At 37.9% G+C, this 23,681-nt stretch overlaps 1 protein-coding gene across 2 annotated transcripts in view; it reads left to right on the forward strand.

Annotated features, from left to right (window-relative positions):
* Positions 1-4,141: 4,141 nt before the first annotated feature.
* The window catches only part of adcy2a (adenylate cyclase 2a), a 57,954-nt gene continuing 38,414 nt past the window's right edge, over positions 4,142-23,681 (forward strand). The window contains exons 1-3 of one of the 2 annotated variants that reach the window (XM_027287389.1): positions 4,142-4,428; positions 11,142-11,806; positions 16,995-17,192. In XM_027287389.1, coding sequence (XP_027143190.1) covers positions 11,267-11,806; positions 16,995-17,192 — 738 coding nt within the window. In that variant the 5' untranslated portion in view covers positions 4,142-4,428; positions 11,142-11,266. The remainder of the gene's footprint in view (positions 4,429-11,141; positions 11,807-16,994; positions 17,193-23,681) is intronic. The other variant, XM_027287390.1, reaches the window with a different exon arrangement.

Below are 23,681 nucleotides of genomic sequence, written 5' to 3' on the forward strand. Positions count from 1 at the left end.
ACAAGCTGGACTTTTTGGTAATAATTAAATTACATATCTGCCTGGGTGTCGGAAACAAGTACACAACTCAACAAATATATATAATGTAGATTAAGCATTTTATTGCTGAAATGTTACATATTATAGCTTTGACTCAACAACCAGTATGAATAATCCTTCTACTTTGAGCATTCCCATTTATAGTTATGCATTTTATTTAAAAATGGACAAAATCTGAGCATTAGTTATTCTTTTCACACAATTATGGAGAACAATCTACACACAATTTGGGTCCAAAATATCTAATTTTGGAGTTTTTGCAGTAAACATACAAAAAAATGTAAGCTTTAATTTTTCCCTTGTCCTGCATCAAAGACCATAGCACACTGTTTACTGGCATTTCAACTGCTGAACACAAACAAAATGCAGGCATATTGCACAGACATGAACAAACATGAAAACAATCAAAGAAACGTCAACATTTGACACATATGGTATATCGTTCCCTTAAATACTGCCAATGCTGCCGACCAATTGATATACAACACTGCCATTGGACTTTTAGGCAGCAAGGTGAAGTCATCGGAATTCACAGCAGCCTGTGATGACATAAGTGAAAATGACAAAAGGACAAGGACAAAGGAGGATTATGTAACTGAGAGGAGGCAAAGAGAAGAGGGATATATAAAATAAAAGGGGACAGATACTAGTACACCAGTTAGCAAGAACGAGGAGAATGAGCAAGAAAGGTAGCGCAGGTTTAACTGGAAAATACTGTAAAGGGCAGCAGCTGATTGCCTCTCCCTTTGTGCAATGTAACACAGTAAAAGAAGGGGGCAGTGAAAAAGGAAGATAAGTCCCATGATCAGACTCAGTTGTTCTCATTCTGTCAAGGCACACACATACACACACAGTGGAGGTACTTCAGGCTGTCACAGCACCCTCTCCCCATTTCAAAGAGTGAGGCAGACACATTCGCTCACTAATTTCTTTCAAATTTTATACATTTACTACTTTATTTTCATCCCTTTTTTCCTTTTAAATATTTCCATTTTGTGTTTTATGATTGATGTCAACACTGTAAGAAATGATTCTGTGGTGATGTAGGTTTGAATTAATGTATTAGGTAAACTATATTCAATATAATTGTGTTTTTGATTTTGAGGCAAATATTTAATAAAATTTCAAATAAAAATGTTTGGAATAAAATTCACCCATTGTAGTTAAATAAAACATAAGCATTATGTTAATCTAATTCCAAATAGAGAGACTATTGAGTGAATTCAAATGAATGTAATCAGGCAAATTTTAATTGAAAAGCACTTCCTGTCAAAGTGCGCTTTTTTTTATTTTTATGCAGCAGGCTATCTTCTATCCACAAGACATTTGAAGAGAGTACAGACAGTGAATGTTCATCTTCTCCCACATTGCCCATCTTGCAAAATTTAACTGGTTGACTAAGTTAAGAAAATGTATTTCGCTATCACTGGGCTAGTGGTAAATTACAATATAAAATGAGCTATCACAGAAAAAGAGAAAAGCAGCAACAGAAAGTTGGCTTCTGTTGGAAAGGCTTTATGTTAATGTAGTAGTGTGATGTTGCTGTGGCATTTTACATTTTGGAAGAATTCATATGGATGAAAGTCAAACTTTTATTTTGAAGGATGTGGGTTAGCATTTCCGCTATCAAGGTTCCTGCGTGTTGATATTGCCTCCTTATGTTTTTAGGAAATTGCGTAAATAAGTCCATTGGGTTTAATGTTAAGGTTAGACACATTTCCATAAAGAGAATTGTATTTTTTTTTCATGCATAACCAGACCCGCGTTATCCTATGGGGCAGACGGGGCTGCAGCCCCGGGCCTCGCCACTAGAGGGGGCCTCGGCGTAGTGAGCGATNATAAAGAGAATTATTGGGGGCTATTGCTGGAAGAGCATCTTATATTTCGAAATGCACTTAGGTAACTTACCTAAACACACGTGAAGTCAATCTATTAACAGTGTTACTTTTTAGAGTCGCAATTGTATTTTTTTTTTCATGCATAACGCTAAACAGCACACTAAAGAAGTTTCTGAAAACATCAACTCATTTTCCCTCATTAAAAATCCAGGATCTATAAATATGTAAATATTTTGCATGAATTCATTTCATTTTTCACAGGGGTTGATTTTCATGTGAAGTTGAAAGGCACTGCTCATATCTAAAACTTTGTGTTTTCCTTAGGTGCAGCCAAATGAGATGGCAGTGTGAACTCTGTGGATTCAGAGAGACAACAAGGGCTGATCTTCTGCAGCATCACAGACTCCAGACTACACTGTTGTTCTACAATGTATCGAAAGCACAAAAGTTAATTGTTAATAAAAGTGTTATTTCAGTATTTGTGGAGTTCTGTACTTTCTGGCCCATAGACTAGTTATTCCTGAGAAAGAAGAATATTTAGATTTAATACATTGCATTGATCAAATTCAAATTAATGTACAGATTAATATAGATGATTATTACTCAATTATATAGTACAGATATGTAGAATTAAATTATTTTTTATTAGTACTATTTACACATTAGGGAGTTTCTCTTTTTCAAATCAACTCAGTATTTTTGTTTAGTTTTTAATTAATTCTGTACTGTTTTCTATTGGAATCTACTCATGAAATTGATATTAACTGTCTCATTTAATTAATATTTACTCAATACCAAACATTGTGAAATATAATTAATAATATTGCTTGTAATCTGTTGCCTCATTTTTATTGAGTAAATATGGTGTATCTTATCTTACAGTGAATGCTAAGGTTTCACTTGCCACAGGGTAGTGTAATCAGTTCTCAGCAGGGCTGAACTGGAACAAAAATGAGCCCGTGATTAGTTGATAAGGGTAAATTAAAAAATAAAAGGTGGATCAAGGTTAAGGCAGAATGTGTCACATATTCTGAACTGTGAATAAAAGCCTTTTTTTCTCCCTCTGACGCCACAGAGAAATTGTGAATAATTGAAGTCCTTTTCAAATAGAAGCAGTCAAAATTAGAGCAGCAAGAAAAATAAACCTCCACTCCTGCTCTGAATTTAAATACTTGCACCTTGCATATCTTTGCCATAGTAAACGAGATGTTACATGCAAATTAGAGGTCTTTATTCCTTTTCTGTTCTGTTCTCTTATTCAGTGACCTTTCCCCGATAAGACAAAACAAGAAGCTCAGTTGGTTTGATTCTATCAGGAAACGACCAGCGTGGTTGTCTGTGGTAAAACAAAATCAATGAGTCCCTGGTTAGATCTATTGCTCCTGCTTCTCCTGCTACACATCCACATTCAGTGCAACAACATATTATTATGTCTTCAGTCCTTCAAAGGGCAGTTTGATGGTTAAAACTTGGTTTTAGGATTAGACTACAGTTAAGATAAGGGTTATCCATGCAGTTGTGATAGGGCTTGGGGCTGGGGAATGCATTATGTAAATGAGAATTATATTGTGCATTATATGAGATACTTACAGAGCAACATAAACAGAGTTGGTTCTTTCTAAGAGTGAAACCTCTATTTTGCAACTGGCACACTTTAGGCTTATTCAGAGTCTCCCGTCAAAATATAAATATTCATCAACATATAAATCAAATATAAATCATTTTAAATATTCAATGTACTCTTTCACTTGGCCAACATTTGCAATTTTCCACTGGCAGTGACATTTCCAAATAATTAATTCTGCATAAAAAATAATACAATAATCAATTTAATTTCTGCCCAGAGACGATGAAGATTAAAGGAAACTGTGCAGTTAGTCCTCATTCACTCAGCACACAGATGATGAAGAGTTAAAATTATATACTGTAGTGACTGAAAATATCCAAGTCTATCTTCAGATCTAGGTTATGCCTGATGAGAATTGGAGACAGCCAGCAAGAGAATTAAATAAGGCTGTGTAGACCATATTATATTGTGGAATACAATACAGTATATCAAATTGCTTATTATTATGACAACAGATGAAAATGATTAAAAATCTTTTTTTTCCCCTTTCAAATTGCTATCATTTAAAATTACAGCTTGGGTAAGTTGTGGAAACGTGTGCATGAGAAAGATGATAGGATAGTAATATTTGCTTTATTTCATTTCAATGTGTTGCCTTTGGACCAACATTATCACGTGACTTGGTGCTTGCACGCCCTCCCTCGGACAGGTGTATGACCAGATGAGAGAAGTTTTTCCCAGCTTTACATGTCCTAATGTGCATGCACTTTGACGCGCATTGAAACATGTTCAAGACAATAGTTTTCGTGTATTATGTATCAAACTATTTGTCTAAAACAATGTGAATTGTTCTTAGACGTTTGTGTGTGAAGCTAGCTGCGCAAGTTTTAGTTTGTGCCGCGGTGTAAACTTTGGACAGAGGCAGCCCGCGGCACGGATATTGACGGGAAGAGCCACACAGGGGCAGCATCTCTCTTCGTCGAGGTAAGATGGTTTACAATCTAAATAAAATAAGTGAGTAGCTTCTTGTTGACCAGAAACACCAACAGCATGATTTCTCTCTCTGTACACTGCTTCAGAATCATTAAAAAAACAAATAAGTACAATTAAAAGTCTTTGTAGCTTTCTCCAGAACATAGCCTACCTCAAAATGTGAACATTTGTCATAGCTATATGAATACATACAAATGCCAATCCATTTGGAAAGCTTTTTTTTTTTAAAGGCAGTATAACATTAAAACCAGATAAACCTATGACATGAAACATACTGTGTGACTGAGATATCCTGTAAATCTCAATTGTTGCATTATATTATTATTATTTTTCACAGCAGCCATTTTGACATGAAGTAACAGGGTCATTGCAGGTGTTTCCAATGATGCTAATCAAGGTTCGACCTTAATTAGCATCATTGGTAACACCTGTGTTTAAGTCATGACAAAATGGCTGCTTTTTCTCCCTCATGAAATAGCACTGTTAATGCAAGTATCGTCCTGAACTGAAAAGAAAAACATAATAAACACAAAAATAGTACATATTTTCAAGACTGGCTGTAAAATAGTGGTTTATTTCATATTATTATATTGTAGTTATGACTAATATAGATTATCTTAATATTGTAAGGATGTAAAGGTTCTTGCTGGGCTTGTTTCCTGGCATCCCAAGACTGAACCAGTTNCACAGGGCACACAGAGAAAAACATACACAGACTGCTAACAAACATGACCACAGTCATAACAAAAGGTTCTTGCTGGGCTTGTTTCCTGGCATCCCAAGACTGAACCAGTTGGTTACCTACATGGCTGACAGACCTAACGACAGCCAGAGGTTCTGCTACATAGCAATCTTTCCATTAGGAAAATCTATAAATCACCTTGGTCGTGTAACATTATTCCTTGTTGGTCTCAGAGCCTATCCTCGTACCTGGTCCAGTCTGGCTGCTGAGCCCAGTTCTGTTACCTGTTAATGGCAGATAGTCATTTTATTATTATTTTTTTATGTTAGTTGATTAAGATTAAACATTTGTCCATCAGAAAGCTCCGTAAATCACATTATTTATTCAAAAACAACATACAACTGTAAACATGGTACTACTCCCAGGTCAAGAAGGAAAGCAAGGACTGAACCATCTTTACCAGCTCTTGGTGTAGCTAGCACAGACACTCCGCAAAGATTTAAACTGTACCCCCTGTCTATAAACAACTGCTGACTTGGGCAGTTTTTCTCAGTGTCCCCCTGAGCCTCTTGGTAATGAGAGAACTATTAGAACTGCATCACACGATGTTGCTGAAGGGGTTCCTTGAACTCTAAGTAGACCTCTGCAGGAAATGCAGATGCCTGACAAAAAAACCCTGCTAGAATACAGTGACCATGCCCACTATCTTAAATTTGTCTACAATACAGACCACTTCTTTTCCAGATTTTGGTTGATGAAGTGAACAAGCACTGTGAGCAGGACCAAGTGGGATTTAAGTAATGGCTTGTGATGGCAACTGAAAAGTATGTATCTGTGTATTCTCTTGTTAGCATACCTTACTTGATCTGTTTCTTAGAATGCAGCAGACACATAGTGGTCAGCTTTGAGTAATATATTGACAACTGGAGGCTGTTTGGCAGTACATCAGGAACAATCATTGCAAATGCTACTGGAATGTCTGTGTATTAGTGGGTTTGTATTTATGCCTGTGTGTGGGGAGGGTGTACATAAAAATCACTGACACACTATGGGAAGACAGAGTGTGTCTGTTTTTCTTGACCTCCACTTAACCCTGAATAGGTCAATATCTGCCAGCTGCTTCTCCCTCTTGTATGTGCGAATGTGTTTGCATTCATCTCACTGCCTTCTGCTTCCCTTGCAGTCTATTTTGGACGTTGCTCTTGTCACCTTAGCACAGAAGTGAACAACATCACATAGTTGCATCTCTATCACACTCCACAAAGTACTAAGTATTGGAGTGTGTGTCGTTTTAGGACTGGGCCCTTTGAGAAAAACATCTTATTGTGATTATTTTCTAATGACCTAAGGTTCTCAAACATTATCGGCTGTAGACCCAGTGTCAAGTGTTTGGGGCTTTCAAACCAGTATGCTGTTACTTGCTGCCTCCAGTCATTTCAATGAGAGGGAGCAGTTTATCTTGCTGCGGTAATGGTATGAAGTGGTTGCTCATTGTGCTGAACTCTTGGTTGCACTTTTGAAAAATATTCTTTGCTTTATGGGGTGCTCAGGTAGGTAGGCGGTTGTCAGGGCAGTTGCCATGCAGCCGTTTGGAATGGCCTTTACAAAAATGCATCATGGATTTCCATAACATTTACATTTATAAATTACTTGTAATGGTGCTAGCGACACACTATTCACTTTCCAAATGTTACACACAAAAAACAGTTACTTTTCAGTTGGCAAACACTGTCCCTTGAAAGTGTCTTTGCAAAGGTATATTTTATTTATTTATTTATTTTATTTAACGTTACCTTTTCCGCACCCTGTACATTAAATTTTGACAACAACCTAGCCAGGGCTGAACAGTAACTTTTAAAAATGTTTGCTAGGCTGGCAACCATGCACCAACTTTTGCTGCTATTTTTAGCTACCTTATATTTTGATGATATAAGGTAGTAGAGATATGAGTCTGTGTAATGAGTAATAAGTTGTATATTCCAGACACACAATGAACAACATTAGATCAAAAAATATCTGCTTTGCTCATTTAAGACACTGTTATATTGGCTCTACATTCTGGTGGATTACTAAACTGTATGACTAATTTTCCAGCAACATTACTGATTGAATCAATATTCACAAACATGCCTTTTATGCTGAGGCATGAGTTTGCATGATGCCATTTGTCTGCAAAGGAATGAAATTACTGGAGCTTTTTTCTACTTAAGCTGTTCTCATCTCCAGTACCTACAACACATGACCGCATCAAATCTAATCAGCAATACTGAGGCATAGGTTAGAAGATGGGAGAAAGAAGAGAAGGAGTGTAAGATGGAGTAAAAGTAGTTGGTAGGTAGGTGGAGTAAAGAAGTAGGAAGTAGGTCTAACTGGAATGAGCATTCCTTTATGGTGAATGAACAGAGGGGTGAGGAAGAGAAAAAAGGAACCTGAAGTGCAAAATGGTGTAAGGGGAAAATATAGCATGTAAAGGATACACTATTTGAGGTTCAGGAAGTGGCTGCAGAACATCTCAGTGTAGGAGAGGTAAGAGGATTTAGGAGAGAACGGTTGGATTTTTAGAGAGGATGGGGACAGATTGAAGGGTGGAAGGATCAGGAGGGGGTGATGAGGATTGTATTGCAAGAGCACAGGAAGGATACTGGTGGAAATTGCAGGGGAAATGTGTGAGGGTGAAATAAGTGGGGAAGGTGGAGGAGAAAGATAAGAGAAAGGGGGTGAACTTGGTACATTTCTTTTTTCAATCGCTGCTCACAAGTGCTAATGAAACCATCACTATCACTCTTGTTAGTTCCAATACAACTGGCCTCGGAGGGAATAAGTATGTTTTCAAACCTAGTTGCTGTGTAATGCTTTGACAGTCAGTTCTAAAATGGTAATAAAATCAATAAAAATTGATGCCCGTACTCATGAAGTCAGATTAGATGAAGCTGTAATGATTCCCATGGGTAAATTGGGTTTTTGTAGGAACAGAGAAAAGGATGAAGATAAGACCAGAAACAATGGCGATTTCGACAGATAACAAAATCATCGCAGTACAGTGCATTGAGATAACAATTGTTGAATTGTTTATTGTCGACTGTTTTTTTACAGATCGGCAGTGAACAGAAGAGTAAAGGACCAGTAGGAGTCACAATTTTTGTTGTAAAATATTTAGACTGCTATATCACTTTTCACTGTTTATGATTTAGTTTTTTCAGTTTCAGGTCTCTGCCTCTCTGACTTTGATTAACAGGACATTTTGTTGTTAGTTTCTCACAACTTTGAGAAATAAACCAGAAGAGATACTACTAGTGATAAGTGGGGAAACATTTGCACATTTGCACATTTTGCATCATATGAGTAAGACCATGTTACTCCCATCATGTAACTTGACATCACTGTCTGTTAGTAGAACTTATAACTAGGCCTGTGTTGAAAAAATCGATTTTCCGTTTCTGAATCGATTTGCATATTAATTCCTTAAGATCGATTCGTACATCCAAAGATCGATTTAATTAAATCAAATTTTTAATACATTTTCCCCTGGTGAACTTTAACCCCACTAGTCGCGTCATTGAATTGAAACAGGCGTGCACCGTGTTGCTACAACAAAGCAATGAACATGGTGTCGGACACTGGAAATGCTGGCGAAGTCCCGGCTTTGAAAACACCTGAAACACTCAAAGCTACCATCTGGCACCATTTCGGGTTCAGGCACGACAAAGAAAAAGATGCATTTGACAAAAGCAAAGCAGTTTGCAAGTTATGTCAAATGGAGGTCAAGTACTACGGAAATACGACCAACCTCAGGAACCACATGTTGCGATATCACCAAGATTTCATGTCCAAGCCAACCGGGCCGCAACAGATGACACTCAAGGAAACTCTACAACTACCAGCCACTTCTGTACATTCTCTTAAAATAACTGAGGCGATTGCGGGTTACATTTGCAAAGATATGCGCCCTTATTCCGTTGTTGAAAACGAGGGCTTCAGGCGGCTAATGAAAGTAACAGAGCCACACTACGTTATGGTGTCTCGCAAACGTCTTTTTCATATTGATAATTAAAATAATAATGCATTTGTATTTAACAGCAACAGCTTTTGGGTGAATTCTTAATTCTTTTAATAATGCACCAGGTTTGTGTCCCATTAGCAGTGCATTGCTGCAGGTATAGACACCTCTGGCATCATCTGTTTGCTGTCCTGGATCTCTTTGGTAATTCTGCCCCCTGCATGTTTATGAAAGCAATACTATCACCATTCTGGGTGATACTTAATTAATTTGCTGTTGAATGCTAAAATAATACTAGTATTAATATATCACACAACTACACAGTCATATAATTCAGGCAACAGCTAAAAAAATGGTTTTAATAACACTAACCCGAATCGAGATCGGATTGGATCGGATTATGATAATTGGTTCTCAGTCTTGAGAATTGGAATCAAATTGATTCTTGGAATTTGAATCGATACCCAGCCCTACTTATAACACCTCACTTGATGAGTGTGAAATGAACAGTCCTTATGCAAGGTGCACAGCATGGTATGGTCAACTGCTCACTTGACAAGTAATGCTCTTTGGGACTGCAGAACATCAAAGACAGGTTATTAAAGCACATTACACAACTCTTCTCCAGTACCAAATGTCTGCAGCTATGCTGTGGTCACCTTCAAAAAACTTTAACCTGACAAAGATTCATACTCTTAAAGACAGTGCTTACATTTTAGTTTTGTCTTCAAACTGTCTTTACTTTACATGCTCAAATTACAGTTCTGTTTATGATTATATGCATATATGCATTTGCATTTGCATATACAAAAAGTGCATGTTTTTCCCCTCTGAAAAATATAATTATACAAATAATTTTTGTTTTCAAAAGCAGAACACATGTGACAAAGGTGAAATTTATTATAACATATTCAACAGGAATGGACAGCCAAGTAGTGTAATGTATGTTGCCATAGAAAAACTATACAAACACATGCTCAGCCTGTCGACCACCCTGGCACAAGCAGTTGATGGATCTGGCTGGCAGCTTGTAAGTGACTGTCCACCCACTTAAACCTGAATGAACGCTGCAAAATAAATGTACAGGCACAGGACAAACTCAGACACACACACACACACACACACACACATATAAGTGACAGCCATAACAAGCCTTTAGATAGATAAATATTCATATTCACAATTAGGATTTATTGCTTTGTGCAGTAATAGTTTGGCCATTTAAACCCAGCACTCAAATGAGGTAGTTCATGATGTGAGGGGATTAGAGGAATCTGGAAGTCATCATTTATGGGCCAGCACCACTTTCATCATATTTTGGCTGGCCCCTTTGCGTGATGTGTCTGTGTGTGTGTGTGTGTGTGTGTGTGTGTGTGTGTGTGTACACACATACAGTAGTGTTGCAAATGAAAAGTGTGTTTGTTTATTCTAGTCTATTTTATTTTATTTTTCTTTTGCTCTGGTCTTGAGCTGAAGAGTCATCATTTAGAGGCAGCAAGATGAAAGCATTAAGCAATTTTGATCAGACTTCGCTGACAGTCAGTCAGTCAGTCAGACAGTTATTTAAAAATGTAATAATAAAATGACATCCTCTCCTGGTGGATAATTCTTTCTGCTCTACATTTTTGTGCGTCTGTCACCAGTTAACCTTCAACTAGTAAGAGCTGTTTCAACAAATGTGGAATTAAGGGAAATTGCCTTCTGACAGTATGGAGAGAGTGCAGGAGAAAGAGGGAAGTGGATGTCTGAAAAATATATGGAGTGGTGATGGTGTGGGTTATCTCACTTCTCAAAATCCTAAACATCACTTGGATCAAGCTGAAACGGTTTTAATGTTTTATTTAGTCGTTTTAAAAAAAAAACATGTTTTCCAGTTTCTCTGTTCAAATGATTACATTTGTGTTAGAACTACATAATGCATAAATGTCAGTGTTGTAATTTCTCCTCTGTTTATTTTCTTCTCTCTCACTCGACTGACTTCTCTCTGCTGCTGCACCCTCTTTTTCTTCCTCCCCTCCCTCTTAGCCCTTTCCCCCTCCCCTTTCCCTTCACTTCCCTCCCACTTTTCTCTCTCCCTCTAAAGAACTCTCAGTCTCTGCGCTCCCCTTCATTTCCCGCTTCAACATGTTGGCAGGAGGAGAGAGAGGAGGATGCTGCGCTCTACCCTCGGTGCGTTCTTGCCACCCCTCCGGCCAGCGCACGCTGCCTCTGACTCAGACTCAGCCTCAGCTTTCAGTTGTCTCCGCCTGAAGGACTTTAGAGAGGAGGTGGAGGAGGAACCGAAGGATATGCTGGAGATTAGGAGCTCTCACACTAGGGTCCCCAACAGGAACAACAACAGCAGGAGAGCTGAACAGAGCAACTGCTCCTCATCTGTGGTGGAAACTACTAATACCTCAACAGTGACCACCTACTCTGCATCCTCTAGTTTCTCTCCCTCCTCTTCCTCCTTCTCGGCTCCAAGATCCATGTGGCAAGAGGCAATAAGGAGGAAGCGGTATCTCCTGGACCGAACAGGGGAGTCTGGTGAAGGGGATAAAGGAGGAGGTCAAGAAAGGAACAGGTCCCCGGATTGGCTTTATGAGTCCTACTACTGTATGAGCCAGCAGCATCCTCTGATTGTGTTTCTGCTGCTTATAGTGATGGGAGCCTGCCTGGCTCTGCTGACTGTGTTCTTTGCTTCCGGACTGGTAAGCTGCTCATTCACAACATGCAGACACACACACACACACACACACACACACACACACACACACACACACACACATACATACATTTTTTTTTTGTAGTTTTTTTAATTTTTATATATACAGTACAAACAAACATCCAGGACTATACAACAATATGGTATGTAAACAGTACGGACAGGTGCATCTCGATACATGTGGTGCACTCACACATTGTAGACTCTCACATTTTATATATGCATGCATAAAAATAGGATGACACAAACATGCATAATGTGCATGCGTACACACACACAGGCTTGTGAAGCACAAGCTCCCCCCTCTCATAGACTCACACACATTCTGTACAACACCTATACACACGCACACTCTCGCAGCATGCGGTCCTCATTGCAACACTAATGTGAAGAGAAGGGTGAGATAAAAGCGAGGGGGGAATAAGGGGCTTAGTTATTGTCTGACCTCATGGTTGACTAAACTACAGAAAGGAGATCTGTTTCCCTCCGTCGCTATTTTGACAGGGTTATCTTCGCTCTGAAAACCTGTAAATTTAATCTTGTGAAGTCAAGTGCATATGTTGACTGGCTGGAAAAAAAGGAACGAGTTTTGACAACATGACATGTTAACATAATATAATGATTGATTTTAGAAGATGAACATTTTTATATCTTATCACATTTTTTTTGTGTGTTTAAAATACCCTGTCACTGAGTCTGCTTTTAAGAAGGGATTAGTCTAAAACACACTGAAATAGACAATGAGACAAAGCATTGATGCACACACACCAAGCCTGCACATCATAAAATACATCAAAACACAATTAATCATTGGGTTCAGTTAGTATTGTAGCTAAACCTGCAAACCTGAATGAAAACAACAAAAACAAGTTTTGCATGATAAAGTTGTTTTAACATATAACATAAAACTACCACCAGATGGTGAGGAGATCAGGGGTTGGAGAGCCAGCCATTGCATTTCCATTGAATCAAGACTAACAGTCACTACGATGTTAAAGTGCTGTTATCAACGGGTGCTGACCAAAAAGCCACACATATGTGTATGCATATGTGTGGAGGGTCATTAAAGGAAAGGATGGAGTCCGGTGGTGCTTCTATACCAGTCTATACCAATTTGCTACAGTAAATTATCAAGTAGAGGATTAGCAAAAAAAATAACCTAAACTTCTGTGAACGATGTATCTCAATCAGCATACATTTTTAAACCAGTTTGGTTTCAAAGACTTGTCTCCCACTCAAAGGCAGAGGACACCCATGTGTGGTAAGAGAGAGGTAATAGTCTTTTTTTATCATCAATATCACAACATAAATTAGTCCCAAATATTTGACCATATGTCAGCATTGGCCTTGCGAGGTTCAGGGTGATTTAAAATAGTAAATGGTGTGTTGAGCCATTTTCAGTCCATTAAATGCAGATTTTTTTAGGAAGTTGAGCCATTTTCAGTCCATTAAATGCAGATTTTTTTAGGAAGTTGGTAAGAAAGTTAGTCTTAACACAGGCAAAAAACATGCTTAACTGTACAGGACCTCTTAAAGTATAGTTTTTTATTTTTTTAGAGAAAGTTTGTTTAATACTGACTTGATAGTACAGTTGCAAAATCCTGGGAATTTTTTAAAATGGAAACTCACCATGGGATTAATGTGACTTTCTGGGAATAAACGAAAATAAAATGGGAATTTACTAAATTAAAGGTTGGCCCTTAACAGGGAACCTAAATATAGTTGGGGAAATTATATTTTAGCATAATCTTGACTAAAACAATCAGATTTCATGCAACTACACTTGAATATCTGCTCTTCCTCAGTCAAATACACATAGCACACTACTTACTTACTGCAGATGATTTCTAGAACCTTGGACCACACTTATGAGCCCAGAACACAAGACCATTGAAGCCACACATTTGAGCTTGTTGACTACATAATATTGTTAAATAAAACTATTAGGCTAAAACTTGATAAAGTTGTTTGAATATGATACAGCTTGTTTAAATTTTGTGCAGTTTCTAATTAATTAAGATTACCATAATTCCCATGTTTTTAGATTTGGAATATTTCCAAATCTGAAAACATGGGAAAGTTACCACTAAAAAGAACGAAAGAGGAGTGTTAGCTCAGTTGGTAGAGTCCCTGCCACAGCAGTCGGGGTTCGAATCCGATCTGTGGCCTTTTGCTGCATGTCATTCCTGTCACGTCTTCAGCTGTCTCTGCCAAATAAAAAAGCTTGAAAAAGCGGGGAGATCCCTGAGCACTGTTGACAAAAAAGCTGTAGACTGTGATTGCCGCAAGCAGCATACATGGGAATGAATTATAATATAATCTATCTGAATTTATTTCTCACCTTTTCCTGGACAGTCACTAGACACAAAAAACATTGAATTTAAACTATCTGAAAAGTCAAAATATAGACAGAAAGTCACCAAGTACACACTAGACTCCATAGGATTTTTATGCATGTGCAGTGGAGAAATTGCTGGTCAATGGTGAGGTCAGAAGGGAAAAAGTGTTCAGGAGCCTCTAATGTCTTATGCTGTAATATTTATTGACACTTGGCCAAGGAGAATTAGAGACACTCTCAAAGTACATCAGAAGCGCCTGAGTCGGTCTCGCATTCTGCCAGACTCTTGCTGGTGGTTAGACTTTAAATACCTACAGATAACACGACAAATACGACATGCCCCGAATTAATCAAAGACAATGGTTTTACCCATGCAGGTGTTATTGTCAGCATATTCTAGTCTGAAGACACTGTTGTCTGTTTATGCCAATTGGAACGTCAATGGCAAGCTTTCTATTAAGTCTAAGATGGCAGCAATAGGTTTCTTCGACCCTGGCCACCACAGTGTTGAGACAGACTGGCACCTACTGTTTCCAATCAAAGCCAAATAACTAATACTGCCGAGGACCTCAAGGCCCACACGTGGCCGTATGTAACCTAAGGATAGAAAATTCCCTAACACTGGGGACCAGACACATATGCCAGAACAAATACAGCTCGCAGATTCATCTGGTTCCCAGGCTAACTTATGCCTAATTAGTAAACAAATGAAATCCCTTATCTAAAAGCAAAGAAGATTAAAAAGAGATTAGAAGACACAACAATGTTTAAATGAATCATATTTAGTCTGGCAACTTTTCTGATATTTGGTTGTATTTTAACAACCTCCTACACACTGCCATAATTACTATTACTGTGATTTTCTCATGGTCTTGCACATGGGGGAGATATTTAAGTGGTTAATCATCGTTCATCATTCTTCTGACTCATTACCACAACCACAACTGGTGTTTGTATCGATGAATGACCAAATAGATCATTTCACTTTGGATTTATTATGATCCAGTTGATAGTATTTGTATGAAATATGTGATAAAAGGAAGCGTTAACCAGCAGCAAAACCATTAAGTATTAATGTAGAATTAGAAACACGGGTGCTCCAGAATTGAAAAGAAGGCCCATGAAATCCACAATGAACAAGCATCTCATTAAGCGCCTTCTCCTGTCAGGCCACTGCTCATTCTATCTGTCCCACATCCTCTTTTGTTTTTTGCTGCATCCCCTGTGCTGGATAGGCAATGACTTTAGCTTCTCTACATTCTCGTGTGTGTCATCTCTCACCTTCTCATATTTCTGTCTCTCTTTTATTTGTATCCTATCGTCCCTCCATCCTGCTGGCTGGCTGACCTAAATCCCATGCTGTTTTGGAGCTCTGCTCTGGGCGAGACAAACTCTCTCTGGCTCTCTGCAGACACACATATTCTCTCCTGTCCCAGTGCATTGACTGCATGCATGTGAAAGAGACAGGGGGAAGATGGGGGCGGGGGTTGGTTAGGTCATTTCTGTAAACAATGATGGAATGAAATAAGAATTTTATTTTGTGACTAGTGACATGCAATGAATAAAAACAACACATTATTCTATTTTATTATAACTGCATGCATGATGCATTTACAGCATTAGTTCAAAAGAGAACTTGAAAAAAATGCATCCGTTAAGCTGGATTATGCAGTATAATTTACACACTAGAGTGGAGTTTTTAAAATTCAGAAATAAATGGGAAACTAAACAAAGCCCTGTCTTGATAGATGAAGATACATTGTCACTAAATTAGTAGCCCTGATGTTAAGCTAAGAACAAAGTATGAATAAGTCTTTTTTCATATTGTTATTGGGTAAATGCTATCTTGAGTTTGATCGGTAGATATCAGTGTATATCACAGAGATCCTTTCCTACACAGTCAGTGAAGATGTAACGCATCTTCCTACATGTCCATATCTTGACCCTTTACGTCCCCCGTCACACTACTGGAAAAGCAATGATGGGATGAAGCTTGGCACACACAGGCAGCACAAACGGCTTATTTCACTGTGCTATCCTCCTACATGCACCTTGAAAAAAAAACTCCTGAAATTTTTATTAGACCTTTCAGATCTAAATGTGTTTCAGAAAGGCAGCAGTAAATCCATTATGGATGTGACCTCAACTTTGCTACTGGTTAACTCTAGGGGCTTTTTAGGGTTTTTCCTCACTGCATAGGATGGTGTCTCAGTATAAATGTTTTTTTCACTTTTACAGTCACATATTGAAAAGTGGATATGGATCATCACCACCACTTCAGATTTTAGTGGTGGTAAATCATTTGTTATGATTGGATTTTCTAAGAGCTGTAAAAAAATAAATAAAAAAAAATAGACGACAATACTCTATCTAGATACAAAAACAGTACAATTATAAAAACTAAAGAAAATCTTAGTAGTATTTAAAATTTACCTTTATCAAATGAGGTACTATATAGTTTAAAATATATAACAAATCTGTTCCAAATGTGAGAGATTTATCTAATAGAGTATTTGATTAATATAAAGCAGAATTGAATACATTAATAAGTAACTGAGTCAAATTGTTTGAAAAGGCCATGGTTGTTTGTATTTTCAGAATACTAAAGAGGAAAGACAAAGCTAGAAGAGTGGCTTTTTATAACACAGTCTGTTTCGTGCGCCCCTCGAGAAGTATGTCTTTTTGCTTCTTTTCTTTATTCATCCCTTAAAGGAAGACCTTGTTTTCCCTCTAATTGATTATTCCTCCTTTTTTTGATAAAGTCCACATCTCTTCCTCTCTCTCAATTTGCCCATCCACATGTCTCACTTATTTTTCTTATCCTGTCCTTTTTCAGAACGTTGAGGATCATGTGGCCTTTGTAATCACTGTGCCCACAGCGCTGGCTATCTTCCTGGCCGTGTTTGTACTCGTCTGCATCGAGTCAATCTTCAAGAAGCTTCTACGTGTTTTCTCCCTGGTCATCTGGGCCTGCTTGGTTGCCATGGGTTACCTTTTTATGTTTTCTGGTGGGATCATTTGTCCGTGGGATCAGGTAAGATACATAGATGTTCTGTGGCAAAATAATTTGTTGCAGAGGAACATTCTGTGATTTATCTGATGCATTTGTCCTGTTTTATTGAGAAGTTTAAGGGGAGATTTAGTGGCTTAGGGAAGGGCCAATACAATAACTTGTAAATGACAACTGTGAATATATCTAGTACAGTACATTGTTCACTAGAGGAACAATCTTTTGAAAATAAATAAATGCTGTATTGTATCGCAACAAACCAAACATGGGTCAAATATAAGTACTTCAACACTAAGGAAGGGGTCAGGAACCATTTTGGCTGAGAGAGCCATGAAAGCCACATATTTTAAAATTTCCATGAGAGCCATATAATATGCATAGATAAATGTGTGCATTTTTAAGTAAGACCAACAATTTTAGAGTATAATAAGTCTCTGAATGTATTCTTTTTAATAACATTGTTATACTGAAGCTAACCAATAATAAATAAAATACTTCTTGACATTAATGCGACTTCTGGTGCTGCATGGTCAAGATCATGCACCAATCCCCATAGCAACCACTGTGTTTCGGATGTAGACACACATGCGCACTCATGTACTGCTGAGTGAACTCTCCAGTCGTTAGCTCATAAGCAGTTTCTTTTCTGAGCTGTTCTGTATCGTTAAAATTGAACAAAAGAACACGAAACACAACTGCTTACTCTTCTACTGTTTTTAATTGGGACATTTTGGAACAAACGTAAAGACATTAAACGTGTGGTACACGTTTGGAAGGCTGGGCGCAGAGGAGACCACCAGGCTCTCTCCGAGGGAGAGAGGGAGAGGCTCTGTCCAGCATGGACTAAAACACAGCATGGATAGTTCAGAAACAATTCGGAATGAGTTAAAAGGAATTTTGCATATTGCTAGCGGATCTATTTTCTGACCCAGAGTGCGGCAGTGATTGGTTCTGAATGAGGGCTTTATAGCAAGCAGTCGCTCTCATCTTCCTGGTACTGCGTACCGCCACTGAATGGTTTAGGTGTACGCAGTACCAGACCGTACCGGCTTACTTTCTGCCCTGTCTGCGAGCCAGATGCAGTCATCAAAAGAGCCACATCTGGCTCACGAGCCATAGGTTGCTGACCCCTGCACTAAGGGGTAAGAAAAAGATGGGATAAGGATCTTTCATTCCTTTACTGAGTTCTTTCAAGTCTGCTGAGTTCTCATGTAGTGAATGACAACATCTACGAGAGATTTACTGGCTTTAGAAGTGCATGTTTTGTCAAAGCTAACCAGCCATATCAATATCTTGATCATTTCAACTTGCCAGAGGACATATTTATTTATGTAAGGATTACGGGTATGATACATGTTTATCCAAAAACACTTCCCTGATTGCCAGAGAACATCATGAAGTCTGGTAGCAGAAGGAGCTAGAGATTTGACTTGGCTTTTATTCACTCATTTTCAGTTCTGTTTGAGTTGGCTTCTACCTAACACCTAAACATATGCGGCTGCTCTGGAGACCTAAAAAACAGACATGTTTTTTATGTCTATGATGAGAGAGCCTTTTTTCCATCTCTTGTCTGTCATGTGGAGTGTAGTTATAATGAACATGGTTGTATGTAAAACAAGACTCCCTCCCTAAGCTTTTATTTCATCTCTTTTGATATCTGACCTACATTCTGTAACAGGCTGCCTTTTTAAGTTTTAGACTGATCATGCACAAGCTTGAGTGCTTCCTGACATTTCATCATGTTTCTTGTCTTTTTTTTGTCTATTTTGCCTGAATGAGTGTTAGTAATAAATATAGGGGTTATTCCATTTAAAAAAAAACCTTGATTATATCAGAATGAAATTTTAATGGAATAAAAAACTGCATTATTTAAGTCTGACCATCAAAATAATAATGATCTTTGGATTGTAAAACCTCATGGTTATGTATTACACTGTATACATTACAGTGGTACTTTGTTGATTTAGGTCCTTTGCTGCATTTTTATACAAGTGATGGTAGGTAGAGGGAAATAAAGAGTGTATGACAAACTTGTATGTCAAAGGTCACAAACGCTGTGATGCATGATGTGTGAGCCAACACAGAACCTACCATATTATTATTTTTTCATGCTTGATGCTAGAGTTGCTGAAAAGTGTAGAATTCTACTTGATGGCTCCACAGCTTGTGACAGAAGGCTGATTACATAGTCGGAGTCACACTGATGAAAAAGTGCAGTCAACTGGTATGAAGGAAGCCCAACAGATGTGTTGTGTGAAACTGCTGTAAATGAACATGTGCAAATCAATACATGTTTTTTTATCAAGATCCCATGTGGCCCTCTCAATACCATGCATATGAGAATGTACGGTTGCACCTGACTCTGCCCAGATTTGGTCAGTGGAATCAGATTTGTCCAATACGAATATTCAACTGTATATATGTTTTTCATATAGACTATCAAGCAACTGGACTAGACAGAGACTTATATAGTAAGATGTAAATTCACCATTTTTAAGCATAAGGCAGAAAATAACTTTATTTCATTGCCTGACCAGGCAAGGCCTCTCCTACTGCCTCTGTCTCAATCAGACATATCACGGGTCTGGGTCTGCAACTGCCTGTACCCGTCAAAGACATCTTCACTGAGTGGATGGGACGACTTGACGTAGTGGAATGATTTTACTTCCGAGAGCAGCGTGAAAGCGAGAAGCACTCTCTGCAGCTACTTCTGGGGACTGAAATGTCCCCAGAGGACACTCACAGACAAAAAAAAACAAACAAAAATCTAAAGAAATTCTCAGGTGACTGAGACCTCTCTGATTGATGATTTAAATCTTCGATTTTCAGTTCAATTGCATGTATGCAGAATAAATAAAACTAATTAAAGCAAAAACAAGTAATTATGCATGCATTATGTAATTATGGTCATGTAGACACAGTAACATTTCATTAAAAATACCGGATAGCTTTTAACACCGAAATATACAGAATATTCCTTGATCTTAGGAATCTTTTCAGGAGCTGTATACTATATACCTATATGCCATGAATATTGCATTCTGTATTATATCAGTTGTTTTTCTGTCTTGCCCCATTTAACTACAGTGATTTCATTGGTACAGCCAGATGCATCCTGCAACAGGGCTCATTGAAAACACCACAGTACATTAGGTCTTCATCATTTGAAAGCTTAAATAGTACTTGGCAAGACAGATGTCCTGTGTGGTCTCTTCTATCACAAAGAGGTAGCCAAAGATGCACTGATTTGCACGACCACTCTATTCATTCCTTTCTTTTGCCTATTGAAAATGTTAGACTATTATGCTATTAATGCTCTGTGACTGCTGCATCTTATCCATGTTAATTAACGCTTATTTGAAGAGACATTATTGTGGATTGACACTGTATTCTATGTGTTTTATGGGCTTGTTGCCATATTATAGATAAATGAAATGACTCACATTGCCCCACCATGTCTGGATATGGCAAGTCAATCTGGTCCGAACAATTTCCTCCACTACATTATGGAGTGTAGTATTTTCTATTTTGAAATACATTTTTCTATGAATCTGTAAAACGTTAATTACTTGAAGATACTTAGATGGGGATAATTCACATCGATCCTGTCCCCAGATGATTTATGGTATTAATGTGTTTTATTTGCCTATTGTTGATGTCGTTGTCATGGTGACGTTAACTGCTGAAGACAATGTTGTGTGTTGTCGCTGCCAAGTTCATGCATTAACAATGGACCGTAGATTCTACTATCCTAAAACGCAGATACAGAATTAGTCCTGTTTTCACTAGTACATGATTTCTACAGTTAGTCTATTGGTATTTTTGACTCAAACAAGTTCTTCCAACTACATTTACACTAACTATCTGAGCTATGTCTACGTCGGTTTGATGCTGGCCCAATCACAAGAGATGTGACATAAATTAAAAGTTCTAAGTGAGTTGATTAAATGTTATTTTGTTATCGCCAATAATTCTGGACCTTTGACCAGATAACCTATTTTAGCAATAAGTGTAATGAATGTGAGTCACATCTTTTCATGCAGTCAGAAATAAAAAGCTTTGAATAATATATATGTTCTTGCCAATAACCCAGCATAAATGAAAAAGGGTATTAGCATTCTATTAGCCTGCATAAGGATTTTGGTCACTGTAATAAAAGGAATACTGAGAGCACAGGGACAAGCCTCCAAAAAATATGTTTTGACTTTTTCATCATTTCTATTTTGTCTCTCTTTTATTAAATGTTTTGTTGTTAGGCTTTCTTACTTTAGGGACCCATTTTGCAAATTAGGTGGCTTGATAAATGTGTTCCCTTATTTGAACTAAGGAACCAAATTATATTTGAATAACAAAATGTGACTCTCAACCTATTAGGCTGACAAGCTAAGTCTAAATGTATTGACTGAACTGTAAACCATCAAAGCCAAATTAGCAACAATGATCCCACCGTTCTCATGTTCATATGTTTTATATATACCTTGAAAGGGCATACTGACTATAAATATTAAGGACATGCCAGTGGTCCATGAAGGGTGATGGAGTCCTCACTTCCAGGCAAAAAAGTTTTGTGTTAGTCAACCTGTCGTCTGTTAAAAACACTTAAGACGGCCATCAAGGTAAATGTGACTGTACTCTTCGATCCCTACATTCAGGTCCACATAAATGCTTGATTTGCATTGACAACTTTAAATTTTTTAAATTATTTTATAGACATTGCCCTCCTTGCTGTTTATATTCGTCCATTGCATTTGCATATCAGCCAATTATATAAATGACCAAGTCTTTGAATCTGTACTGTGTAGTTGCTAAGTGGATGTCTGCTCCAGAAAAGAAACAGAGGGAGGCAAAGTAAAAGTCAGAGCTAATTAAATGCTTTCTGTGTTGTAGCAAGGAGGTAGCCATGAGACATAGTGGAATGAAGCAGTGATTGCTCTCTCACCACCTCACCTGTCATGTAGACCTAAGCTCATTAAGGATGATAGCTTTTGTATGAAAATGTCTCTGCCCATAATAACAATTTAAAAACCCATAATTAGCATGAACAAAATAAACAAACCTGAATATAGTGATACTTAAATGACTTGGAGATAAGTTGCTAAGATACCAGTATGTGCAGTAAATAACAGACTGAAATGTCTGAATAGTTACCAATGTGGCAGCATGTTGATTAGAAGTGGTTTGAAATGTTGTAAGTAGAGAGAGCAAAATGAAAATGGGACACAGAGATGGATACAGAGAATGAATGCGTAGATGATTTTTAAAGATGATCCCCCTTTATCGAAGCATTCCTTTCTTATTGCCTATTGATTATTCCCTCTGCTTTACAAAGCTTTATAGTGAGTTTCAGCTCATTTAGTTGTCCAACCTGCAACCTTCACTCTCAACACTCTCATGTATTGTTTTCAGCCAGCATGCATTTGTTGTCAGTGACTGTAACTGTACACAACCTGCTAAGCAACAAACTTCAGCTGGACACTGTGAGCAACTATCTGGCAAAACATAATCGTGCATTCAGCAGTGAAAGAGACAGGTATTTCCCAGTTGGTAGAGACCAAAGACAGTGAATATTGGGCTTCCATTCATCAGGTAGCTCAAAACACAAGTTGCTCTGTAACTTCTGGATGTATAAATAAGCAACTGTTGGCAAACAAGATCACCATGACAACTTAAAAGGTCATTATAAGTCAATGTTGTGTTCACAGCTTGTGTCTTCTGACAAATTGTACACTGTCTTGAAATGGACAAGTTCTAAATGAATGTAGCTTTGATATCAAATTTATTTCACCCTTTTCTGCCAGTATAGTATGAATTGTTCCACAAGACAGATTCTTTCGCTGTCAATCATGAGACAAGAAGTGGACGGTACAACTGTGTCAACATCCTGTTATCATATCCTTTGGAAAGGGCATGTAGCTAAAAATTGCTGCGCTGTTTCTAGGTGTGACTGAGGTGAAAGCAGCTGGCTTTTGAAAATTCTACTGACAGAAATTTTATAGACTGACTAGAAGTCATGACAATCCTATGAAATCCTTGCTGAGATGCTCATGAAGGGCTCTTCATATGAACCATTTCTCCCAAACTGGCACTTGAGGATTTGTAGGGTTTCTGTATGACATAAAGAACATGGAGGAACAATAATGACATATACTTACCAGAAGGAAATGAGGGTACAAACAAATTTTACCACCCTGCACAGCTTAATGTACATTTTTTAAAGACCTATTAAGAAATCTTTTATGTTGTCAGCATTGCCAAAAGAGTTGTAGTGGTTTTTATATGAAAGCCATTACTCTACTCTGCAGGGGGTTAGGAATAGTGGCTGAAAACAAACTGTGCAGTTTCCTCCTGCTTAGCCAGACTCAAATTCTGCTGCAGCATTATTGTATTGGAAGTATCTTTCTCCTTTATTCTTTTTATGTCAGTGCATATTAGTTCCACAAAGCTCTGGCACGCTAATAAGCTAACTGGACTTCTTCACTGCACTGCAGGAAATAACATGACTTGCGTTGCGTA

The sequence above is a fragment of the Larimichthys crocea genome, chromosome XIII (assembly GCF_000972845.2).
Source record: "Larimichthys crocea isolate SSNF chromosome XIII, L_crocea_2.0, whole genome shotgun sequence".
Lineage (NCBI taxonomy): Eukaryota > Metazoa > Chordata > Actinopteri > Sciaenidae > Larimichthys > Larimichthys crocea.